General features: G+C 36.9%; 1 protein-coding gene across 1 annotated transcript in view; it reads left to right on the top strand.

Annotated features, from left to right (window-relative positions):
- The window catches only part of ELL2 (elongation factor for RNA polymerase II 2), a 64,653-nt gene extending 42,941 nt beyond the window's left edge, over nucleotides 1-21,712 (top strand). The window contains exons 6-12 of the mRNA XM_067569234.1: nucleotides 4,196-4,320; nucleotides 4,477-4,570; nucleotides 6,512-7,091; nucleotides 10,691-10,757; nucleotides 16,258-16,429; nucleotides 17,885-17,929; nucleotides 18,108-21,712. Coding sequence (XP_067425335.1) covers nucleotides 4,196-4,320; nucleotides 4,477-4,570; nucleotides 6,512-7,091; nucleotides 10,691-10,757; nucleotides 16,258-16,429; nucleotides 17,885-17,929; nucleotides 18,108-18,224 — 1,200 coding nt within the window. The 3' untranslated portion in view covers nucleotides 18,225-21,712. The remainder of the gene's footprint in view (nucleotides 1-4,195; nucleotides 4,321-4,476; nucleotides 4,571-6,511; nucleotides 7,092-10,690; nucleotides 10,758-16,257; nucleotides 16,430-17,884; nucleotides 17,930-18,107) is intronic.
- Nucleotides 21,713-22,058: the final 346 nt, after the last annotated feature.

Below are 22,058 nucleotides of genomic sequence, written 5' to 3' on the forward strand. Positions count from 1 at the left end.
TCCCCTTAGTCATCTCTTTTTCTAAGCTGAACAGTCCGTCTTTTAATCTCTCCTCATGTGGAAGCTGTTCCATACCCCTAGTCATTTCTGTTGTCTTTGTACCTGTTCCAATTCTAATATATCTTTTTTTAGATGAGGCAAGTAGAATAACATGCAGTACTCAAGGTGTCAGTGTACTGTGGCATTATGGTATTTTCTGTCTTATTATCCATCCGTTTCCTAATGGTTTCTAACCTTCTGTTAGTTTTTTTTGACTGGTATGGAACATTCAGCAGATGTTTTCAGAGAATTAGCTATGACTCCAAGCTCTTTCTTGAGTGATAACTGCTAACTTAGACCCATTATTGTGTACATGTAGTTGGCATTGTGTTTTACAATGTATATTACTTTGTGCTTACCAACTCTAGTGAAGACTGGGCAGCAGCGAAGTCTTCATTACCCACAGTGGTTGAACCCTTTTATGTCAATGGCAATGGTGGCCATATAGCTGAAGCAAAGAACTAATTGTTAGGAAAACAGCTTCAGTCACTGCGCTTCCGTGCCCCCGCCCCAAGATGGCGAAGTATTTAGGGACATACGATCCAATATGGCACGCGCCATAGGGGACTGTCGCAACAGACTTTTGCTGTCTAGGCGAACTGATGATGATGATTACCAACACTGAATTTCATCTACTATTTTGCTACCCAGTCTTGTGAGATTCCTTTGTAACTCTTCACATTCTGCTTTGGACTTCACTATCTTGAGTAATTTTGTATCATCTGCAAACTTTGCCATTTCAGTGTTCCCCCTTTTTTCCAGATCATTTAGGAATATGTTGAACAGCACTGGTTTCAGTACACATTCTTGGGGACCCTGCTGTTTGTCTCTCCACTGTGAAAATTGACCATCTCTTCCTTTATTTCCTATCTTTCAAGCAGTTACTGATCCATGAGAGGACTTTACTTCTTATACCATGATCACTTACTTTGCTTAAGAGCCTTTGGTGTGAGTAAGGTGACCAGTTAGCAAATGTGGAAAAATTGGGACAACTGTGGGGGGAGAGGGAATAATAGGCGCCTATATAAGAAAAAGCACCAAATATTGGGACTGTCCCTACTAAATCAGGACATCTGGTCACTGTAATTGTGGGACCTTGTCAAAGGCTTTCTGAAAATCCAAATACACTATATCCACTGGATCACTCTTGTCCACATTTGTTGAGTCCCCCTCAAAGAATTCTAATAGATTGGGGAGGCATGATTTCTTTTTACAAACGCCATCATGATTCTTCCCCCAATTCATCATTTGTTCTCTCCATGAGTGTAACGTTTTTGTAGCAGAGTTATAATTGTTTTGGAGAGGGTAGTGGAATTTTATCCTTCACCAAAATTATCCTTAAGTTTGTGTTCCCTCAGTATATGCTCTTGGACTCCTGGACACAAAGGATTGACTTCATTTCATGTTCCATTATAAACAGTTGTGACAGAAATGCTTGCTAGGATGCCTTTTTAACATTCAGCTGTGCACCTGTCCCTGCATTGCCTACCAGAAATCTGCAGATTTAGTCTCCCAAACTTTTTTATTCATCTCTAAAATAGGCTTTAGTTAAATTTAAAATACGTTTAAAATACCTTTAAAATACCACTACTTACAGAATTCTTTTCATACAAATTTACTGTAACTTCCATCTCCATAATATTTGAGCAAATATGCTTAATTCAGTTTTTCACACAGTAAGATTAAATTTATGTAAATTTTAAATTTATGTAGGCTGAAGGTTTTTTTATTGGCTGTTAAAATATGTTAACAATTATATCATTTTCTATAGCTCACTGTAGTAGTTCTAAAAGATTAAGATGACAGATCCTGAAACTTAAGCCATGGTGTAGCTGCATAGCAAAGGAATTGGACCGTAGATGCAGTAATGCTTTTTTAACCTGGCTAAAAGAAAAAGATTGCTAATAAACTCTGTACATCTGCCAGACCAATAAATTGAAAGTTTGAATAGTGCTTTGTTAAAATGTTCAAGGTCAGATGTCAGTTAATTGTACAGTTTAGTTATAAGCTATACTTAACGTCTTTTTTAGTACAACATTTCAGTCCCCTTGTAGCACCTACTGATGCTAATATAAAATTCTAAAGGCCCAGGCCTGTATAAATGCACAGTGAGAGGAGGCAGAGAAGAGTGCAATGATTTTTCTCCAATCCATCCTCCTCCATGGCTATAGTATGGAATATCTGTCTCATAGCCTGCTGCCTCCTCGGCACATGCATCTTTCCAAAAAGTCTGCAGTGCAAAGTGCTTGAAGTATACTTGGGCTTCAGAAGCCAGCAGGGATGGTTGCTGATTTAGTATAGTGCTAACTCATCTTATTTCTACAAGGCAAGTTACAAAGTTTTTTTATTTTTAGATCCGTAATGCTATCATTTCATCAGCAAAGTTCTAACAGACCTTTTATTAGACAGTGTTAAACTGTAAATGGTCCTGAAGTATGCACATGTATTCAGTGAGGGGCTGAAACTAGGAACCTAAACATAGTGAATATTTGCACATTGTAAGAAAACATTCTTTACTGAAAGTATTGCTGTTGCTTTTGATTCTAACAAATGGATCCACTCTGCTTTGATTTTGGTAACTTTTATTTGTTTCAGACAATATGGTGGGTCACTAAAAGTCTTCACAGGCAAAATATAGGCATGTACAAGTCCTAGTTTAGTAATGGTATTTCAAAGAACAAAATCACAATCAGCTGTGACAGAATCCATAAAACATTTTAAAAATGAGATGTGGAACTATATAAGACACCTAATAAATGTACTTGATCCACTAGCACACATTCAGATATCCTCTTCCTTTGAGACTCCATGTCCAAATTCCGGGAGGGAGGAAAATCTACATAAATCACAGTGATTTAGTGTCCATATGCATTTCAGTGTGCAAAGGCTCTTTTAATATCTTAATTTGCTAGGAGCAACAGGCAAAGGGCCTGTTCCTAAATTCCTGGAGAAGCAAAAATTTCAGAGGTCTGTTACACATAGTACAGTTTGAAGGTATAAAATTGGCCTTAAAGGGGAAAAGTGTCAAATTACTGCATTGATGTAGTAGGCATCAGTGAGCATGGACTTTTAGCAGCATGGCTTTTTTTCAAATACATAATGTATTTCTCTTCAGGAATGGGAGGGAGCTATCAGAAGCTGTCTTAAAGCAGAGCACTAATAGGCTGCATATGCTAATGAACAACAAGGCTTTAACTAGTATGGAATTATGAGTACAACCTTTCTCCTGGAATTCATGGATATGTTTTTGCATGTACACTTGGGGCTTGTCATAGAATTAGGTGTGGAACAGGGCCTGTGCATCCCTTCTAAATTGCATTAGTGCTAAATTTTACTTGGACCTTATTGCATGCCTAAAATGTATTGAGGTACATGGCTGCAATTGTTTATCTTCATTACACTAAAAATTTTAGATACACTTAAAAAAAATTGGTCACTCATTTAACTGACAGTTGTTTTTGTCCCTTTATCATTAAAGGGAAAATATAGTGGTGGGTCAAGTGTTGTACTATCTTGACACTATCCAGTGGAATGCTACAACTTCACATGGTTTCTAAGGAGTGTGCATATACTAAACTCCATGACACAGTCACTAGGAAACAAGAAAAGTAACCTATTTTTGTCATAATCATTTGGGTAGATAAAAAAGCTCCTTTTGCTGGCACTGCAGCATTAATTAGCATTATTCCCAGAGCTGTGCCCACTTTTCTTCTTTTTTATTTTTTGTGATCTAGCATCATTGATGTTGGCAGAACTGTGTTGGCTGCTAATCCATTAGAAATACAGGAAGAATAAACACTTGAATTATAATGTTTGAACTTGAATTCCTAAAGTTAGAATTCTGCATTTGTACTTAGACATGTAAATATGAATAAGCCTGACTAATGCACACTGACCTTCAGATCCTCTGAAAAACCAGGTCATTCTTTTATAAGTACCTAAATTCATACACCCAAGATTGAAAATTTTGGCATACAAAAGTGTTCACTATATGAAAGGTCTATCCTTTGTTGCCTTTAAAGTTGAAGGCTAAAAAATACATAAGAATACATTTTTATTGTTATATTTTCAACCAATATTTAAACTGTCCAATCTATTCTCGTATTGTAACTTGTAGATAGCTTTAATGTTTGTATTTTTAAATATATATTTGTAGGTAGCCAACTTGAATCCCAAGGACAACTCTTACACGCTGAAGGATTATGTATTTAAAGAGATCCAAAAAGACTGGCCTGGATACAATGAGATAGACAGACAGTCATTGGAGTTAGTACTTTCTAGGTAAGTTCAATCTTTTTCTTTAAAGGTAGTAATAAAAGAATACATTGTTTGAGAATTAACAGGCTTCTTTCTTCTCAAATAATGTAAGATCTATTAGAGCATCTTTTTCTTGATTTTTTTTTTCCTTGTAACCTGGAATATGGGTGATCTTTACAGAAAACTAAATTCATCTCAGAATGCCACCAGCACCAGTCATTTGGAATCTCCTCTAAGTTCTACTAAAGATGCTGCATCTGCTTCTCCTTCCCAGGTATTTAATTTGTGACTTTCTTTACATTGCAATATGATGCAATAAGACATAATACATATGAGTTTTATATTGGTGTGAAAGTTTTAATAATGTAATGAGGCACCAATACTCCTTCTAATGTATGGAAAAGGTGAAGCAACTATTTCTATATAATTGGATGGTGGCATAGAATATCACTTAAAAATAGTTGCATCATGGAAGACTGTGGAACTTGTGTGGGGTTTTAAAAAAAATTCTTGTCATGTAGTCCCTAAGGACCTCTAAACTTAACCTGTGTTTAGAGATTAAATAGTGTTGTTGTAAACAAAACTTCTACATAGATGGCTCATAAAATGTTTTGTGAACATAGGTTCTCAAATTGTGCCTTCCGATATGATATCGGAACACGTAAATGGTCATGCAAAATGTAACTATTAATAGTTTGTTGGCAAAAGTTGTGTCCTTGCTCAGATTTGAACTTGTCCTCAGAGGCATAACTTTTAGGTGTTCATTATTGTCACACAATCACTTTGTGGTTGCGAAATATTCAGACAAAAAACATATATCGTATATATCCAAACAATTTTATCTTGGTGTGTCTTGGTACTTCAAATGAGGGCAAGATATTTGTATTGCTTAACTCTCATACCCTGTTGCATGCTGTAGGAGTTTGGTCATATTGTTTTGATATTTGATATTTCTGTCATACAAGCATTTTTATGCTGCATCTTTTTAGCCATTAGTTTAAATGCAGTATCTACGCAGGAAAGGGTAGAACTAATGTGTTCTAGAGCAACCATATTCTTTTGCTGGAAAAAATACTCCATTTATTTTTGCTGTGGGTATTATTTAGATATCAGTTATGATTAAGTGTAAGCTAGTGGTTAAGGGATGGAATGGAGTCAGAAGATCTGGGTTCTAGACTCAGCCTGGCTGCAGACTTCTGAGACCTTGGATAAATTATTTCTCTTTGCTTCATTTGTTCAATCTATAAAATTGAGATAATACCCACTTTTATAAAGCACTGGAAAACTTTCAGATGAAAAGCACTATTTAAGATAAAGTATTACTGATTGCAATAAAAATATAAAATAACACTCTAGCAGTAGCAGAGGTGCTATTGGGTTGTGCTTGCTTACATTTTCTGTTTCAGGACAGGTGGAACTAAGTACTGAACATCCTGTACTGAGACCATTAACATATTTAGGACAGGGCGAAAATACATGCCTGTTTTTTGCCAACTTTGGCTACTGTTTCTCATGGGAACAGTTAAATGGTATAAATTGTGTGGTTCCCTCTTCTCATCCACTCCATCACACACACACTAAATCTGGAAGTAATTTAGCTGTGTAATAGAGCTGTACCTGCCACTTCTGGTCAGAGCACTGCTTTGTACTGTAACATAAGCAATATCTGCATATTAAGCACACTGACATGAGTCAGCTAGTATTTCAAAAGAACTCCAATATTCTCTGAGAATAATTTAGAATCCAGGCTCCCAAGTGCAGAAACTAGATTTTCCTTGCCCCTTTTTGAGGTTTAAGCTTTCTGATAAGCGCACTGTTCCAGATTGGTTGGAACTACTTGAATAAAAGCACAGACTATATGGAGGCAACAACTGTTTACTTATTGAATGTATCTATAGTGCACAAATATCTACAGAGTACTGACTAGCCTGTCACGTTCAGCACGGACTGTGATATTTCCCCAGATAATATCATATGTGGTTCCAAAGTCTTGATCACAGGCCTGAAGGGGGAATCTTCTCAGGATGACAGATCTTCTTTTTTTAAAAACAATCTAGATTTATTTTTTAAGCATGAAACAAAGCATATGTTTAGCTGTTGTGATCTTCATCTTATCTCAAGATAGACTAGCAAGCATAAAAGATTAGGTTTTAATCAATTTATGTTGTACCTTAGAATTGGACTAAATAGAAACTAATGCCTTTTTTAATTGCAGAAACGGCTTTTGGATTCAGATTTTATCGATCCTTTAATGAATAAAAAACCAAGAATATCTCACCTTACCAACAGAGTTCAACCAACATTAAATGGTCACTTGACTACTTCCAATGAGAGAGCTGTTGCACCACCACCACCACCACCTCCTCCCCCTGCAGCTGCTGCCACTCCAGCCCCTCCACCACTTCCTTCAACTCGCCTTCCTGTTTCAAATCCTCCTCAGCCTGTAAACTCTAACTCCAATTCCCCTAGCACTCCTGAAGGCCGGGGGACTCAAGATCTGCCTGTTGATAGTTTTAGTCAGAATGGCAGCAACGTCTTTGAGGACCAGCAAGAAAAATATACCTCTAGGACTCCTTTGGAAATCCCAGCACCCACTGCAGTTCAGTTAGCATGTCCAAAGTCAACAGATGAGATACATTCAGTGTTGCACAAAAAATCCAAAAAGAAGTCAAAAAAACATAAGGAGAAGGACCAAATAAAAAAACATAACATTGAGAGTGTGGAAGAAAAGGAGAGAGACCTAAAGAAAGAAGAAATTGCCAAGCTAAAAAACTCCAGTTTGGATTCAAGTGAAGGTATTTAAAGAGCTGCTTTTAAAAATTATTTTATGAATAAGTGAGACTGATCTAGCGGGTAAAACAATGGACTAGAAAAAAGACGACAGTTCCACTCCTAAGTGCCACTGACTCACTAAACTTTGAATAAGTTACTTAATTTCTCTCTGCTGTATCCTTCCTTAGCTGTAAAATGGGAATAATGATATTTACTTGCCTTTATATATAGCGGCTTTCGCCTGAACCAAAGTGTAAATTATTACCTTACTAAGCTTTAAAGCTATATAAAAACAAAGGGGAGGAATTACATATTTATACAAGTACAGCTAATAATGGCATTCCAGACAGAATGTTCTTCAATTTTATTTTTGGTTAGATTGATTTCAGCTTTTGAATTATAGGAATAATTCATATTTTTTTTAATTATAATCAGGTTGTTGGAAAGGAATGTTGGGTAGTCAAAAGGAGAGAACAAAAAATATTTCTTTAGCTTTGTTTTCTTAACTATCAGGTGTTCACATACCACTTTGAGCATAGGGCAGTTTAATTATTAACTGTCTTAGGTTAAATCAATTTATCAGTTGGCATCAGTGTTGTTGGGATTTTCTGCATTCTTCAGAGAATTGACTGTGACTTCCTGGCTGTGAAATGACTTTTAAAGAGAGAGAGAACTAACTGAAATTTGATTGACCATACAGCAAACAGCATTATTGAATCTCACAATACAATGTTATTACTTCACAGTGGCTTTTATAAATTAAGAAATAAAAGTACACACTAAAGGCTAGAGATAATGCTGCATAGCATACTTATCAACTGCAATTTATATTTAATTATAGTACAATAGCAAATGTAGTGTAATTTGTAACAAAAATCTAACATTGTGAATCTTGACCCCAGAACACTCCAGATCTCTGAGAATTGGGGAGAGACTATACCAGTTTTCTCTAGACCAAAAGCCTTGCAGTTTACTCAAATAGTACTGAAGTCTTGGTTTGGAAACTTCCTCTCCTCCCCGCTCCAAAAAGTGACTCTTACTGCTACTTTAAGCAGTAGTGAAGAGGATATAAAACCCTTAAAACCCTGATTGCAAAACTAAGTAAAAGCTTACCAAATACATTTGCTTTCCAAATGCTATTTAAAAAAAATAAATAAATAAAGCTGTGGAATGTGGCTAATTGAAACCCATAAGATACCAGTTGGAGTTACAAAGTTTTTAATATTCACATTTAGTAAACAAATTATCAAGAGTGAGTAAGTAAGGGCAATTCCTTTAACATTGCATTTCATGTTCTAAATAGCTTTTGTTAAATCAGAAGAGAGATTCAGGCCTCACCTAGTCTAAAACTGTTGTTTCATCTCTGGAAACAGAGCTGATTGTATGGATTGGGCTCTCTTTGAAGGCATCCCTGCTCTTGTAGACCGCTGATTCCTGGATCTTTGTGGTTCATTTAGGCACACAATATGGCTGCGTTTGCAGGGATGGAATATGTTTCTGAAAATCTTTGTGCCCAATACACCAATATATGGTAGCATTAAGAACACTGTCAGCCAGTTACAGAATTCTAAATGCCTAGAAAAATTCTATATTGTGCCTTAAATTGATATTTTATATTGATAGAGCACAGCCTGCTGGGCACATTGAGAGGAAGACCTGATTGTAAAATATTTTTATTTAAAAAAAAAAAAACCAAACGTTCATTTTTAAAATTGAATTTTTGTTCATTGTACTGAAATGTGGATAACATAGGTTTATTTGTATAATAAAATTTATTTTGCACATCTCATTGAATTGATAGTTACTATTAAACTTAGCATGTCTCCTTTATCTGTAGAAATTAGTACAAAGAATGCCACTTGTAGGAAGAGTAATCCATTTAGCATAAATATAATTGCTTTACTCAGACACTTGTCTAGTCTGAATTATATATATTCTTACAGACCTCTGATTATTGGAGCCTGCGTGAATGCTTTCGCCAAAATAGTCTGTTACTCAAAATAACTCAGTGTTCTGCAATATAAGGGTAACACTAATTTGTCATATGTGGGATGGTGTGTTCAAAAACTTGCTAGCAAAACTAAACTTTTAACTTTGGGTTTTGCCCGTAAGTTTCAAATACCACATCTGAAAATATACGTAGTGAGTAAGAACATAAGAATGGACATACTGCGTCAGACCAATGATCCATTTAGCCCAGTTTCCTGTCTTCTGACAGTGACCAGTGCCAGATGCTTCAAAGGGAATGAACAGAACAGGGCAATTGAGTGCTCCATCCCCTGTTGTCCACTCCCAGCATCGGGCAGTCAGAGGTTTAGGGACACTCAAAGCGTGGGGTTGCATCCCTGACCATCTTGGTTAATAGCCATTGATGGACCTATCCTCGATAACTTATGTAATTCTTTTTTGAACCCAGTTCTACTTTTCGCCTTTCCAAAATCCCTTGGCAACGAATTCCACAGGTTGATGGTGTTGTGTGAAGTATTGCTTTTGTTTGTTTTGAACCTGCTCCCTATTCATTTCATTGGGCCCTGGTTTTTGTGTTATGTGAAGGTGTAATAACACTTCCTTATTCACTTTCTCCACGCCATTCATGATTTTGTGGACCTCTGTCATATCCCCCCTTATTTGTCTATTTTCTAAATTGAACAGTCCACAATTTTTAATCTCTCATCCTATGGAAGTTGTTCCATTTCCCTAATCATTTCTGTTGCCATTCCCTATACCTTTTCCAGTTCTAAATATATCTGTTTTTTAAATGAGGCAAGCAGAACTGCATGCAGAATTCAAGGGGTGGGCGTATCATGGTTTTTTTATAGTGACATATTTACTGTCTTCTTACCTTTCTGAATGGTTCCTAACATTGTTAGAAATATAAGAATTGTCAAAACACGGGGCTCTTCCTAAAATAAAGGAAATAGTCCCATTTGTAATGCTTGCAAATAGATGGATTGTTTAGGGATTACATGTACTCTACTTTCATAACACCTTCCTGAAGAGCAGCATTGATATTTTTTTTTTACCTATAAAAACCAATGTTGCCTTATTGAGGAAATTGTCTATTGAAGATTAAAGCCTAAATCCTAAATATATTTGCATAAAATGCTATAAGGACTTCATTTATAGATAAGTGTTCAAATTAAATAATAAACTTTGTGTACCCATACAAAGGGTTGGGGCAGGGGGAGGGAGAGGAAGAGAATCCTGCACCAAGCAACGCACTTTTGCTTTCCACCCTATTGTCCTTTAATTTGGTCCCATGAATCATGTAAAACTTCTAGCTACTATTGTGTGGCCACATCTGCCACCTCGGATTTTGAATTGTTGTGCAGATACCACAATTTATCTTGATATAATAGAAGGGTTGACCTTGGGTTAAGATTGGTTCATTTATTTGTACAGATTCTGCAGTAGCTAATGCACTTTAAATTCCTGATTTTGACTACTGTAGGGTGGTCATATGGCCCCTATATTAAATATTCAGTTGTGTACTTCACTCATGATTGCATACTGACACAACAGAATAGAATTCCTGGGAAGAAGCATACCCAGACTCTTCAAATTTGGATCGCGTTAGGTATATTAGAATCCTATTATATGTCAACCTTTTATTTTCATATAGGAGTTAAAGAGACTTGCACTGACTCCACAGATCCTTCATCAACAAGTGAACTACCAGACTACTTTGTGTAAGTAAAATTATGCCTAAGATTGATAAAATTCATGCCATGCACTAACAGGCAGTTCAAAAATCAACTGCGAAAGATCTTCTGTAATTAGAAAATGGAAGTTACCAAAATATAACTTTTTAAAGGGCCAATTCAATGCTGCTGGTTCTAAAAGTAGATCTACCAGCCACATTATGTGAGCACACGTGCATATTGAACATTCTCTGAGCTTGTCTGTTCAGGTCTTGAGCAAGAGCCAGTCAATATCTAAGAATCTTTCTTTCTGAAGAGCTTCAAAAAGTGAAGTTCTTGAGCAGGCAAAATACTGAAATAAAACAACGAAGTGGGTGGTAGACATGCTCCCTATTTAGTAGTTAGATTGCCCAGCAGGAAAGTTAAATAATAGAAGCTTTTGGTTTTGAGTATATTTTTTACTACTATATATTCACTATTCTTTATAGAATATATATATATATATATATATATATATATATATATATACTACTTTCTGCAGCAGAGTTTACAGCTAGAGTGAATAAAAACTGAATCCGATTTTTTTTAAATGTAAATAAATATATTTTTTAAAATGTCTTAAATTATATTTGAAATTTACAACTTACTAAGTCCTATATTTATTATGATTAAGGTTATGATTTTGTCATGGGTACTCTTTAGGAAAAGTCATAGACAGATCACGAGCAATAAACAAAAATTCCCAGAAGCCTGCAACCTGTCCTTGATTTTTACTGAAAATACTCTGGCGGGAGGGGTTCTAATAGTTGAAGCCCCGCCAGGGGCTGACTGCTGGCCGCTGCTTCAGCCTCGCCATTCCTCCTGCAGCGTTGACCCAGTCCCTGCGGCGAGAGTCCGCCACCGGCCTCGGCAGCCACTGCTGCAGCCCCAGTGGCCACTGCCGTGTGCAGAAACTGAAAATGTCACTGAGGTCCGTTGAAGTCACAGAATCCGTGACAGAATGAGATCCTTCACTCTGATCTATTACAATAACTTCAAAATAAGCTGCATCAATGAACCCACAAATGGTAATGAGTGAAAGGGTATTGCGTTCATAACAATATATGGAATCAGAACGAAAATACCTTTAACTTAACTTTTGAGGTCATCTCAGCTTTTTAAATATATCAGTGTCATGTATAGCATTAAGTATTTTTTTATTTTTAGTCTTTACAATGGAGCAAATGCTGGTATTTACATTTTTCTAAATGTAAGTACTTTCAGTTTGTGTGCAGTAAAGCTTTTGTCATAACTTTTGGTTTTCAGTTTAGCTTGCAGGTGAAGAAAATATTGTCTTCATTTGGGCTAGCTCATGAAAAGGCAGGATAGCTTGTTTTCTTCCAGTCTATATGTAAAAGCCAGGTGAGAGTGTGCAGGACTGATGTCCTTGCAAAATCAAATAAGGGGAGAAGATGGGCTGTGATAAAGCAAGTTTTGGCTTAAGTACAGTTTTTCTATTGCAACAAACATAGAATAAATTAAAATGTGACTGAGGGATTTCCACTAATGTTTGAATACTTTCACCAATATAAAAGTTCCTCTGTACAGTAAGTTAAAATTGAACTTGTCAACCTTTTTGTCTCTCTCTCTCTCTCTCTCTCTCTCTCTCTCTCTCTCTCTCTGTGTGTGTGTGTGTGTGTGTGTGTGTGTGTGTGTGTGTGTGTAAACTATAACCTTGCTGCACTTCATTTAGATAATATAGCTTTTGCAAACGTGTACAAAATATCTATATAAAACACACATTAGTAATGATCTTGGGATGTATGCTCAGATATATTTCTATATGAACTAAGTATATCTTATTACAGCTTTACATTCCCTGCATCTTGTCGAAACATTCCAGGTTTACCTGGCATGAAAAGAACACCAGTTACAGTTAAATCACAGGAACACTTCTCTGTTTCTGTGGTATATGGTTTTAGCTCTGTAGGAGCCTGAACGCCATGTTGTCTGTTTTTAAATGGTCATTGAAATTAAAGCCGCATCACCTTTAGCAGGCAAATAGTTGGAAGTCAACAGTTTTTTAGTGAAACACAGCACTCGATGTATTTCTAAGGGGAGAGATTTGTGACTTAGTGCATAGTTTAAAAGTAATTAAAAAGACTTCAAAGACTATTGTAATGCTAAATCACAGATGTCATCCACTCAGAAATTGTGTTAAGCTATTAAAGGTTTGATGCCACCTGACTATAGTCTGAACTTGAAACTGCTGCAGAAAATAGTCATTGTACCATAAAACTGCTCACCGGAGAGCTGCTAAAATCAGGGGACCTTGATTCAAATTTAAGGTTGAACTTCCTGAAGAGTACACAGGAGCCTTGGTTATAACTGAATAGGTGTGAAAAATTGGCAAGTACTAATAAATCTTAATTTTAACTCTTAAACCCATTCCGTAGGAGATTATGTGAAATTTTTCAATATGCCAAAAATATTAGATCTAACTGCATAACTCTTGTCTTGGTACAGCTGAATGTTGAACATTCTCTAGTATTTAAGAACTTGTCTCAGATTGAAACAACTATTGTAACAGAGCCAGTGTGTTGGCTAAATATGTATTTTTAGAATATTTTAAACCAATATTTACTAAAAATTCCTTGAACAGTTCTAAAAATCCTACATATAGCTTCTGCAAATGTTCAGTAGCTGTTTTTCACTGTTTTATTGGTGGCTTTACATTTTTCTTCAAAATGTAAAAATCAAATAACCATGCTATGAAATAAATACATCTTGCCCAGTTCCAGTTGTGTTACTAACAAATATGCTCTTCTGTTATTTTGTAAAGTTTTTCTTATACCAAAAACGACAAAAAAAAAGTCAACATGGATTTTCTTAAACTCATTCCTCAGTTTAAAGAAGAACAAAGTCTGAGAAAGGAGTGAGGTATCTGAAGATGGTTCTAAAATGTCCAGAATTGAAATGCTGACACAACCCTACCTAGCAGCCATACACGCTGCTCTAATGTAAAACAGTGACTAATCGCATTGTACATGTGACTTCAGTGCTAGAATCTCATTGCTTGCACGTGTCAAAGATATCAGCTATAATATTGGCAATGAGCCATGTTGTCATGCTCGGGCAGCACACTCCCCTTCTCCTGCAGATTCATGTTTGGTAAAATAGTGGGGTGGGAGGGGTTTCTCTTCTATTAGCTTCATCAAGGGACAGGGTTAACAATAGCTCAGTTAAACTAGGAATAAATGCAACTTTATTTCAGGTAGATGAGTTCAGTCCCCACTGGGGGCAAGCTTTCTCTAACAGTCAGCTTTTTAACTTTGGTACATCCTGTTTTCTGTTAAAACAGATGGTTCAGTAATGTCCTGTTCCATCTTCTTTAACGTGAGAAATGATCAGATAAACATGCCTGGAAAGAATGAAAATAAGTTTGACCCAGTTTTCAAACTCCTCTTAATCCCTTGTTCAGTGGAGTAATTAATAATTCTGCCCCTCCAACAGAGTTAATATGGCAGACCAAGACAAGTACCATAATACCAATAGATGCATATATGGGGATGGGGTGAAGCAGTGCACCACCCCAGAGTGGTGATGACAATGCTAACTTAATACTTGACATGCTGAGTGTAAATAGCACTGTTAGAGCTGGGAAGAGAAAGGTATGCCACTTCACATAGGATTTTTGCTTTTCTTTTCAAATTTGTTTTTGTTCTGATTCAGAATGAAAATTAGAAATTTCCTGCAAAAGGGGATGGAACTCCAGCTCCGGGGCAGTCCACTTTGTGGACCCTGGAAGTACTGGAGTCAAGGAACCAGGGCGGCAAGCTGGCAGGAAACGGACATGTCATCAGAAACCAGCCTGATGAAATTGCCATTTCATCAGCATTTTCTGAAAACTTGAATGGCACAAACTGAGTTTATTGGAAATTTTCTATCAGAACATTAAGCAGGAGCTTTTAGGACAACGTTGCTTGTCAGTTACATCTGAAAACTACTTCCTAAATCACTCTTAATTAGGACCAGATTGTATCTGAAGTGGTTGAGGAGACAATGTGGTGTCTTTTCCGCTTGAATCTTGGACAATGCCCACAGATTCTGGAAGTACTAGTGGAGTTTTTGGGCTATGACCAGTTGTGAGATTCATGTCCTCCAAGCCTTTTGGTATCCACCGGAGAGTAATTTGTCAATCCATCCCTTCAGGATAAACTTGCCAGTTAACTTGCTTAAAAAGAGGAATGAGCGAGAGAAGCTGGTGGCAAAGCAGTTCTGCTGATACTTCAGAGTAAAAGAACTTCCTTGATCCCTGTCAGCCTGATCTCTCTTTTTAGAGCCTGAATATAGAACCGAGACTACTTAAAAATCTGACAGCTGTCTCTAACATCATTGATCACAAGATAAACATACTTCTGGGCCCTGAAAGGAATAGTTGGAGGTGCTCCTGTTCCATTTCTTTATCTGAGAGAATCCAGAGAGCACCACTGGACAGTGCCCTCATCTGCTGTTGTACCCTTCTGCTCAATGTATACAGGGCACTTGGGATTGTAGCACCCTTGGTGACAGTGTAGTTGATAAGTTTTCCCAGTGTCTGGTCAGAATAGGGGTTTGGATGAGGGCCAGTTGGCTGAGGCTAAAGTCAGACATGACCGAAGGTAACACTGGTGTATTTGGGAAAACTGGAAAAAAGATTATATTTGCTGTTTTGATTGTTTGCCTACTTTTAATCACACACAGGTTGGCAACTTGGCCTTGCTGGATCCTCAGCTACTTTTGGGGATCTGGGTAGCATCAGTGTCCAGAAGCATTTTTTTTGTGCTTGGCAAAGTTGTAACAGTCCCTTTGAGCTGCAGACCTCATCAGACCTTTTTATGTTGCCTGTCACTTACCACAGATTCTTTAGATGAGTTTGACACTTAATACAGCAAATTAATATTTTATCCTATTAATTGTAACTTTCTATTCAAGAGCCATGCATCTGCCAAATCTTGAAATAAATTCTTGTATTCCAGCTCATCCATTCAAACACTTGCAAATGCCAGCAAAAAACTGGTGGGCTTTAACAGCGTGCCCAGGAGGTAGATGCACTTCATTCTAGCTGATCAGTACAGGAAACAAATTCTGAAATTAAGGAGCCATCATAAGAAATGAGTTGCCAGCAGTTCCCCTTGTATTTAAACTGAGGCATTGGTTCTGTTTAATTTGATGCTTAACTATTCTGTGTATACACCTATAGTTGTAGGTAGTCTTATGACTTCTGAATAAGCACCGTATGGTGCAAAATACTAATACATCTATAGATTGCCATTTGCCACTGAAATATGGTAGGTTCTGATTGTTTGTAATACACTGACTTTAAAAACCATCTGAACCAAAGTGTTCAGTTAAATATCAATATGTCTAGCGCAGCAGGATAGAAGTATATTTTAAGTTAGTCACATTTTTGGCTTACATTAGTAGGCAATTCACTTCTCAGTATGTTCCAGCTACTTACGATGAATTGTACAATCTTATACCCAGGGCATTTCATGGAAAGTAAGTGTAACTCTACTCTTTCCATTAGAAAATATATAGCTATTGTCTCGTATGAGCAACGCCAGAGTTACAAGGATGACTTCAATGCAGAGTATGATGAATACAGAAGCTTACATGCCAGAATGGAGAATGTCACTAGAAGATTTATGAAACTTGATGCTCAACGTAAGCTCCTTTCTCCAGGATCTAAGGAGTATCAGGTAAAGAAGGAATAGAAGGCATTTTGTTAGCCATTTTTACCTTTCACTTTGTTTTTAGTCTGTTTTTAAATCTCCCTCTTCTTCCTCTCCCCGAACCTCAAGCCTTTAAGCATGTAGCCAAGTGCTCCAAACTTTAAAAACTAATATATATGATAAAAATCAAACTTCACAGAAAAACCTTAGATAAATGTATAATTTGGTAGAAGCATGTTTTATCTGAAATTATCTGAGTGCCCCACACTCTAATGTATTTATCCTCTCAACACTCCTGTGAGGCAGAGAGGTACTATTATCCCTATTTTACAGATGGAGAGCTGAAGCATGGGGAGACTGTGACTTGCCCCAATTCACAGGAAGCCTGTGGCAGAGCAGAGAAATGAACCCAGGTCCCCAAGGCGTAGGCTAACAACTGAAACAATACATTCCAGATGTTAGTGTACCAGAACATCTAACGAATTATTTTGATCTGAAGTACATTCTACTAGGAATTGTACAGTATGTAGCATTGCGGGTTTGTGCAAGATGAGAAGTTTAGTGCTGTTTGTAGATCATACTCGTGTGCAGGATCAGAATATATGAGTGGGGGGGAAATAAATTAATGGAAAGTCTCTGTAGCTGCAACTCAGAATTTTCCCCCCTAACCTCTGCTTCCAAGGGGTTATGTTATGGGCAGCAGATGGGCTAGGAAACTGGATTCTTAAAGTGTGGATCTTGTCCTGTTGTGCACAGGGACCTGTTTCTCTATAATCTATACTCCAACCATACCAGTACAATAGGACCGGTAGCTATGCTGCTATTGGTTACTGGCCCCAGTTTCTCTGACTTTGCTGAAAGAACAGCGAGCAACAGAGATCAGTGCTGTCTCAGGTGATATCAAAGCCACAACTTTTCTTACAGGTTTTCCAGGCTTTGGGAGGGTGGGAGACGATCCCTCCCCTTAATTTAAGGTCTTGCCTACTTCTAAGCAGCACATGGCTGCACAGTATTTTACAGGGGGCATGGAGGAGGTGCTGTACAAAGGGATCTTCAAACATAACCACTTCCCCTCCATGGCCTTATCACGGCTTTGTCTGCAGACTTGCTCTTCTATACACCACACACAGGAGGGTGACCAGAAAATAAGGACTTGTCTTTACAAATATTTAGTTCGTGTCAAGCTGCAGTGTGAATCTATTTGCTGCAGACTAACTGTCCATGTGAATTAGATCAGAGTGCATTCATGGACTATTCAGGGATGTTAGCAGGATCCACACAGGTGGTTAGTCCATGACAGTCTAGTACAGAGTAGATTTATATTCCAATTTACCATGAACTAAATGTTTGTGTAGATCACCTTTAAGTGTCTGTGAGGTAAAACTGAATCTTCACCCCACTCCTCTAGTCGAGTTAATATTCAGTTGCACTTTGCAACAGTGAAATGGTCTTCAGCTGATCTTTCAGTTTTTTTACTTGCAGGTAGTTCATGAGGAAGTCCTACAAGAATATCGGAAGATCAAACAGGTGTGTGCAAATGGCATTTAAATTTGTTCTTTAGGAGGTGGGAAGTGTGAATATGTTAAACACTTTCATAATTCTTATTCTGTGTACAGGATCTAGGTGTCCTTTTAAGTGATAGGCACTCAGATTAAAACATTGCAGAAATGTTTCTGTGCCCTGACTTTTTTCTCTTTCTTTGCAGTCTAGTCCCAACTATCATGAGGAAAAGTGCAGATGTGAATATCTTCATAACAAACTGGCTCATATTAAAAGACTAATAGGTGAATTTGACCAACAACAAGCAGAGTCATGGCACTAGATCTCTGCTTGGACCAGAAGATGTGAATAAACTTAAGCTTATTTATTTAAAATTCCAAATGAGTTGCTCTAAGAGTCTAAAAAGATTAAACTTTTGCATTACAAAAGTTTCAGTATTAGCAGACTTAAGTTACTACTTTTGTTGTTGTTGTTGAGGTTGCTTCTCTGCATATTTGAAGCTGCTTTTTTTCTGGTCCCTTCTTTTCCTTAAGACTTATGTTTGTCCATGGAAATCATTTTACCAATAGATACTGGGACTTAGTGTCTCTACTTTGAAGTTGTGCACATTTAAAAAAAAATGTAGCAAGTTGAAATGCTTTTGGATAAATATAAGCCTGTTTTCTGACCTTTCTTGTTAATGCAAACTCTTTGCCTTAAACAGTAGAAGGTTTAAAATTTGCACAAAATGTTTTTAAAAAGTGAAGACATTGTTTTGGAGGGTTAAAAAAGAGGTGTGTGTATATATGAAAGCTATATACAGCCTCTTTATTGACAATAGTAACTTACCCCTGCGACTTAAACCCACATTGCAATGGTTGCCTTAAGGTGTTTGCTTGTGTGTGCTTAGTGTAGTTAAATTATTAGCTACACTGCTTCCCATTTTATTAAAGCAATGGGAAGCACCCTGTGGCCTACCAGCGTCTGAAAGTGTGTGCTTGTACTGTATGTGTGCAAGGTTGTGTGGGTGTGAGCATGATGGGGGGGGGAGAAAAAAAGCTGCTACTCTAAGTAGGCCAAACGCTCAGGTTAAAACAACTGACGAGTGTTGCAGTAGGTTTTTTCCTATAAAATTGCTACTTCTATTGTGGAAGATGAAAGCATTTCCATTTCAACAGTTTGTCAGCCTTATTCATGTTGGGGAAAATTGATACTTTACAAAAATTAAACAGATCTATAGTTTTTGGGCAAAATTATAAAATTAAACATGTAGGTGACCTATTTATATACTGCTATAAAGTATTTTTTTGAAGAGAGATATGCAAAGAAGCTATTGCCTACATGAAATGTATATTTAAAGAGTTTTCTCCTGGGTGCCAGGAATATAACACAGAACAGATGTATTTAACTATAAAATACTGTGATCATCAAACAGCACAAACTTTCATTTCATGCAGTTTATTGGTTTAATTTGATTTAAACCATCACTTTATCATGTGGGAACATAAGTTATTTGGTCAAAAATTAAGCATTTTGAATTAATCTTTGTTTACTTGTCTTACTGTATTTGTCTTTTCAAAGTGCTGCCAATAGAAAAGGGAAGCATTATGTTTACAAATCTGATTTTGGAATGTTTGCCAAAATTTTGGTAGTATCTTTAATAAACTTTATCTCCAGCATCAAAAAAAAAATTGTTGTGTATCACTGTAAACCAGAAAATGTTCTATAGAATTGCCAGAAAGTACAGACTCAAATAACTGGAACAGGGGAGTTCACCTTTAGTGTCAGTCCTTCTGATACATTACTTTCACTAGAAAGATTCAGTAGCTTGGAAGACAAGTCCCACATAATCAGAGCTCTGTTACAGTTACACTACAGATATGCAGGGATTTTCATTATTTTGTATAAACTTGACATCTCTAACACAGTATGTTGAGATTTCAGGTGCTTTTACCTGACTAATTGTAATTGGTACAATCTGCATGTTAAGTTTTGAATTATTTGAAGTTTTAGTAAAAGTGTAAGAAGATGTAAAGGAAATTTCATGCCTCCTATTGAAATAAATGCATCTTTGCGTGCTGAATTAGATCTCAGGCATCTTATGAAAGTAATGTGTAAAACTTAAATACAGTGTCTTGTCACTTGACTTCAGTTTTGGTATAACAAGTTTAGATGTTGATCCATCAGCAAAAATGAAATCATAATGGCTGTATTGTTTAAGATAAACAACAAATTTACGGTTCTAAAAACTCGGGCTATTTTAGGCAATAAATGTTCTGGTATCTGAAATGTAACTACAGGGCAAAGCACAGCCTTGTAACATCTACATCATTACTCTACAGCAGTGATAGTACATGTAGTAATTATCTCAGTGCTTACTTGGTTTGTAATACCATCACTTTATAAATTAGCCCCACTGCAATTGAAGCATTCACATTATCTTTTTGTGCAAAAGGAATTACCTATACTGGCACACATCTTCTGGTTTACAGGCATCTATTGCAGCTGGAGGTTAATCTATCATCAGAGGTCCAGCATTGCTCATCATTATACCTGACAAACTACTGTAAAAGCCTTAATTTAAATGTTGTCCTTTGCATTGAGCATTTCTCAAGCCTTGCAAAATATACCCAACAGCCTGTCTATTGCAAAATTCAACATATCTTCTGTTTCCCTGGAGTCTACATTCCTATTGAACAAATGTCAGAGCCTATTGAAGTAGGGCCTCTAATAGTATTGCCCTTCCTGCAAAATTTGCCACCTCATTCAAACAGATTAAACTTTTTGTAAATGATGGCAAATCTTGGTTTGAGTTACGCTACTATTAAGTCAATGCTATGTTGGTTTTAGAGAAATGGTGAAGGGGAGCCAGTGTGTGTCTGGTTCTAGGGAACCCAATGAGTCTTTTATTTAAATAAACTAATGAAACATTTGAAACACTATTTTGATTGTTTCTGTCAAAGGAAATGAATAGCTGCCCCCTGTTGGCAAAAAATTCATACACTAAAAGGGGATCACTTTTCAGTTTTACTAGTTTGTTAATCTGATGGGAGGAATTGAGGGGAGGAGAATTAGCATGTTTTTTTTAATTGTAGCTGTTAAGTGGATGTTGTGAAAACAACAGTTGAAATAACTTATAGCTCTTTTTGCTGGCTACTTTGAATTTTTTATATTTGGTTTTAATTTTTCTAAGTATCCAGTGGACTTAGTTTTGCAATAATTTTCCCCTAAAAGTATTTAACTAGGATGATATGTAAAGTATATGCAGACGTGAGTGTTGGAGGCGCACGTTCCTTAATGGGCCTTAAACATAAATTGGATTGATTAAGCAGTTCAGTTACTGTAACTTCTACTTTGAAATAATAGTAATACCACAGCCAGTCTCTCTTTCTGGCAATGTAAATGTGTATTCATTCCATATAGGCTTGCCTGGTTGCCTTTGCTACTTGGAAGTCTCCTTACAGCTAATTATTTTCATAAGTGTTATTAAATTTCTTTATGCATACCTGATGGGAAGAGATGTGGCTAGCGCTTTGGTAGCCTTTTAGTTTTTGGGAAGGATATTAAACTGACATTACTAAAGGAAGACAGGGAATGTCAGACAGCACTGTGGTAATGTGAAGAAAAATAGGGCTAGAATCCCCCTTTCGGACTTTTTCTGAAGTGTTTTAAAACAACTATTTTTCAATAATTCCACACAAACTGTATTAAGATTCTATAAAGTGAAACGCCCCCAGGGGCATTTTGTTAACTGATGAACACTTGAGCCATTGTTGCCCCTCTGTTCTACACCAATTTAAGTTCAATAAAATGTTAACTTTGCAATTCTGACACTTGTGTGTTCTTTGTTTCATTGTAAAGTTGTAAATAATTAAACATGTCCGATTCTATCACCAGAATGATTTGCTCACTATTATGGTGTAACCACATAGCCAGGCAAGAGTGTTGGCGGTATATTATAGTTAATGGATATGCTGCAGTAGGCAACACAGGAGATGGTATTCTGTGGGCTCATTTTATTAGTGGCTGCCCGGGGAGTGGGGGGGGGGGGTTACTCTAGCTATGGAAGTGCTGCAAATTCAGCTGTCAAGGGTTGATGGGTGTGAAATAGAGAAGATTTAGAACAGGAGTGTCAAACTTGTTCTGTGGTGAGGGCCTTAATTACCCTTCAGTTAAA

This window comes from Emydura macquarii, unplaced genomic scaffold (assembly GCF_026122565.2).
Source record: "Emydura macquarii macquarii isolate MOO-44397 ecotype Brisbane River unplaced genomic scaffold, CSIRO-AGI_Emac_v2 contig_2897, whole genome shotgun sequence".
NCBI lineage: Eukaryota > Metazoa > Chordata > Testudines > Chelidae > Emydura > Emydura macquarii.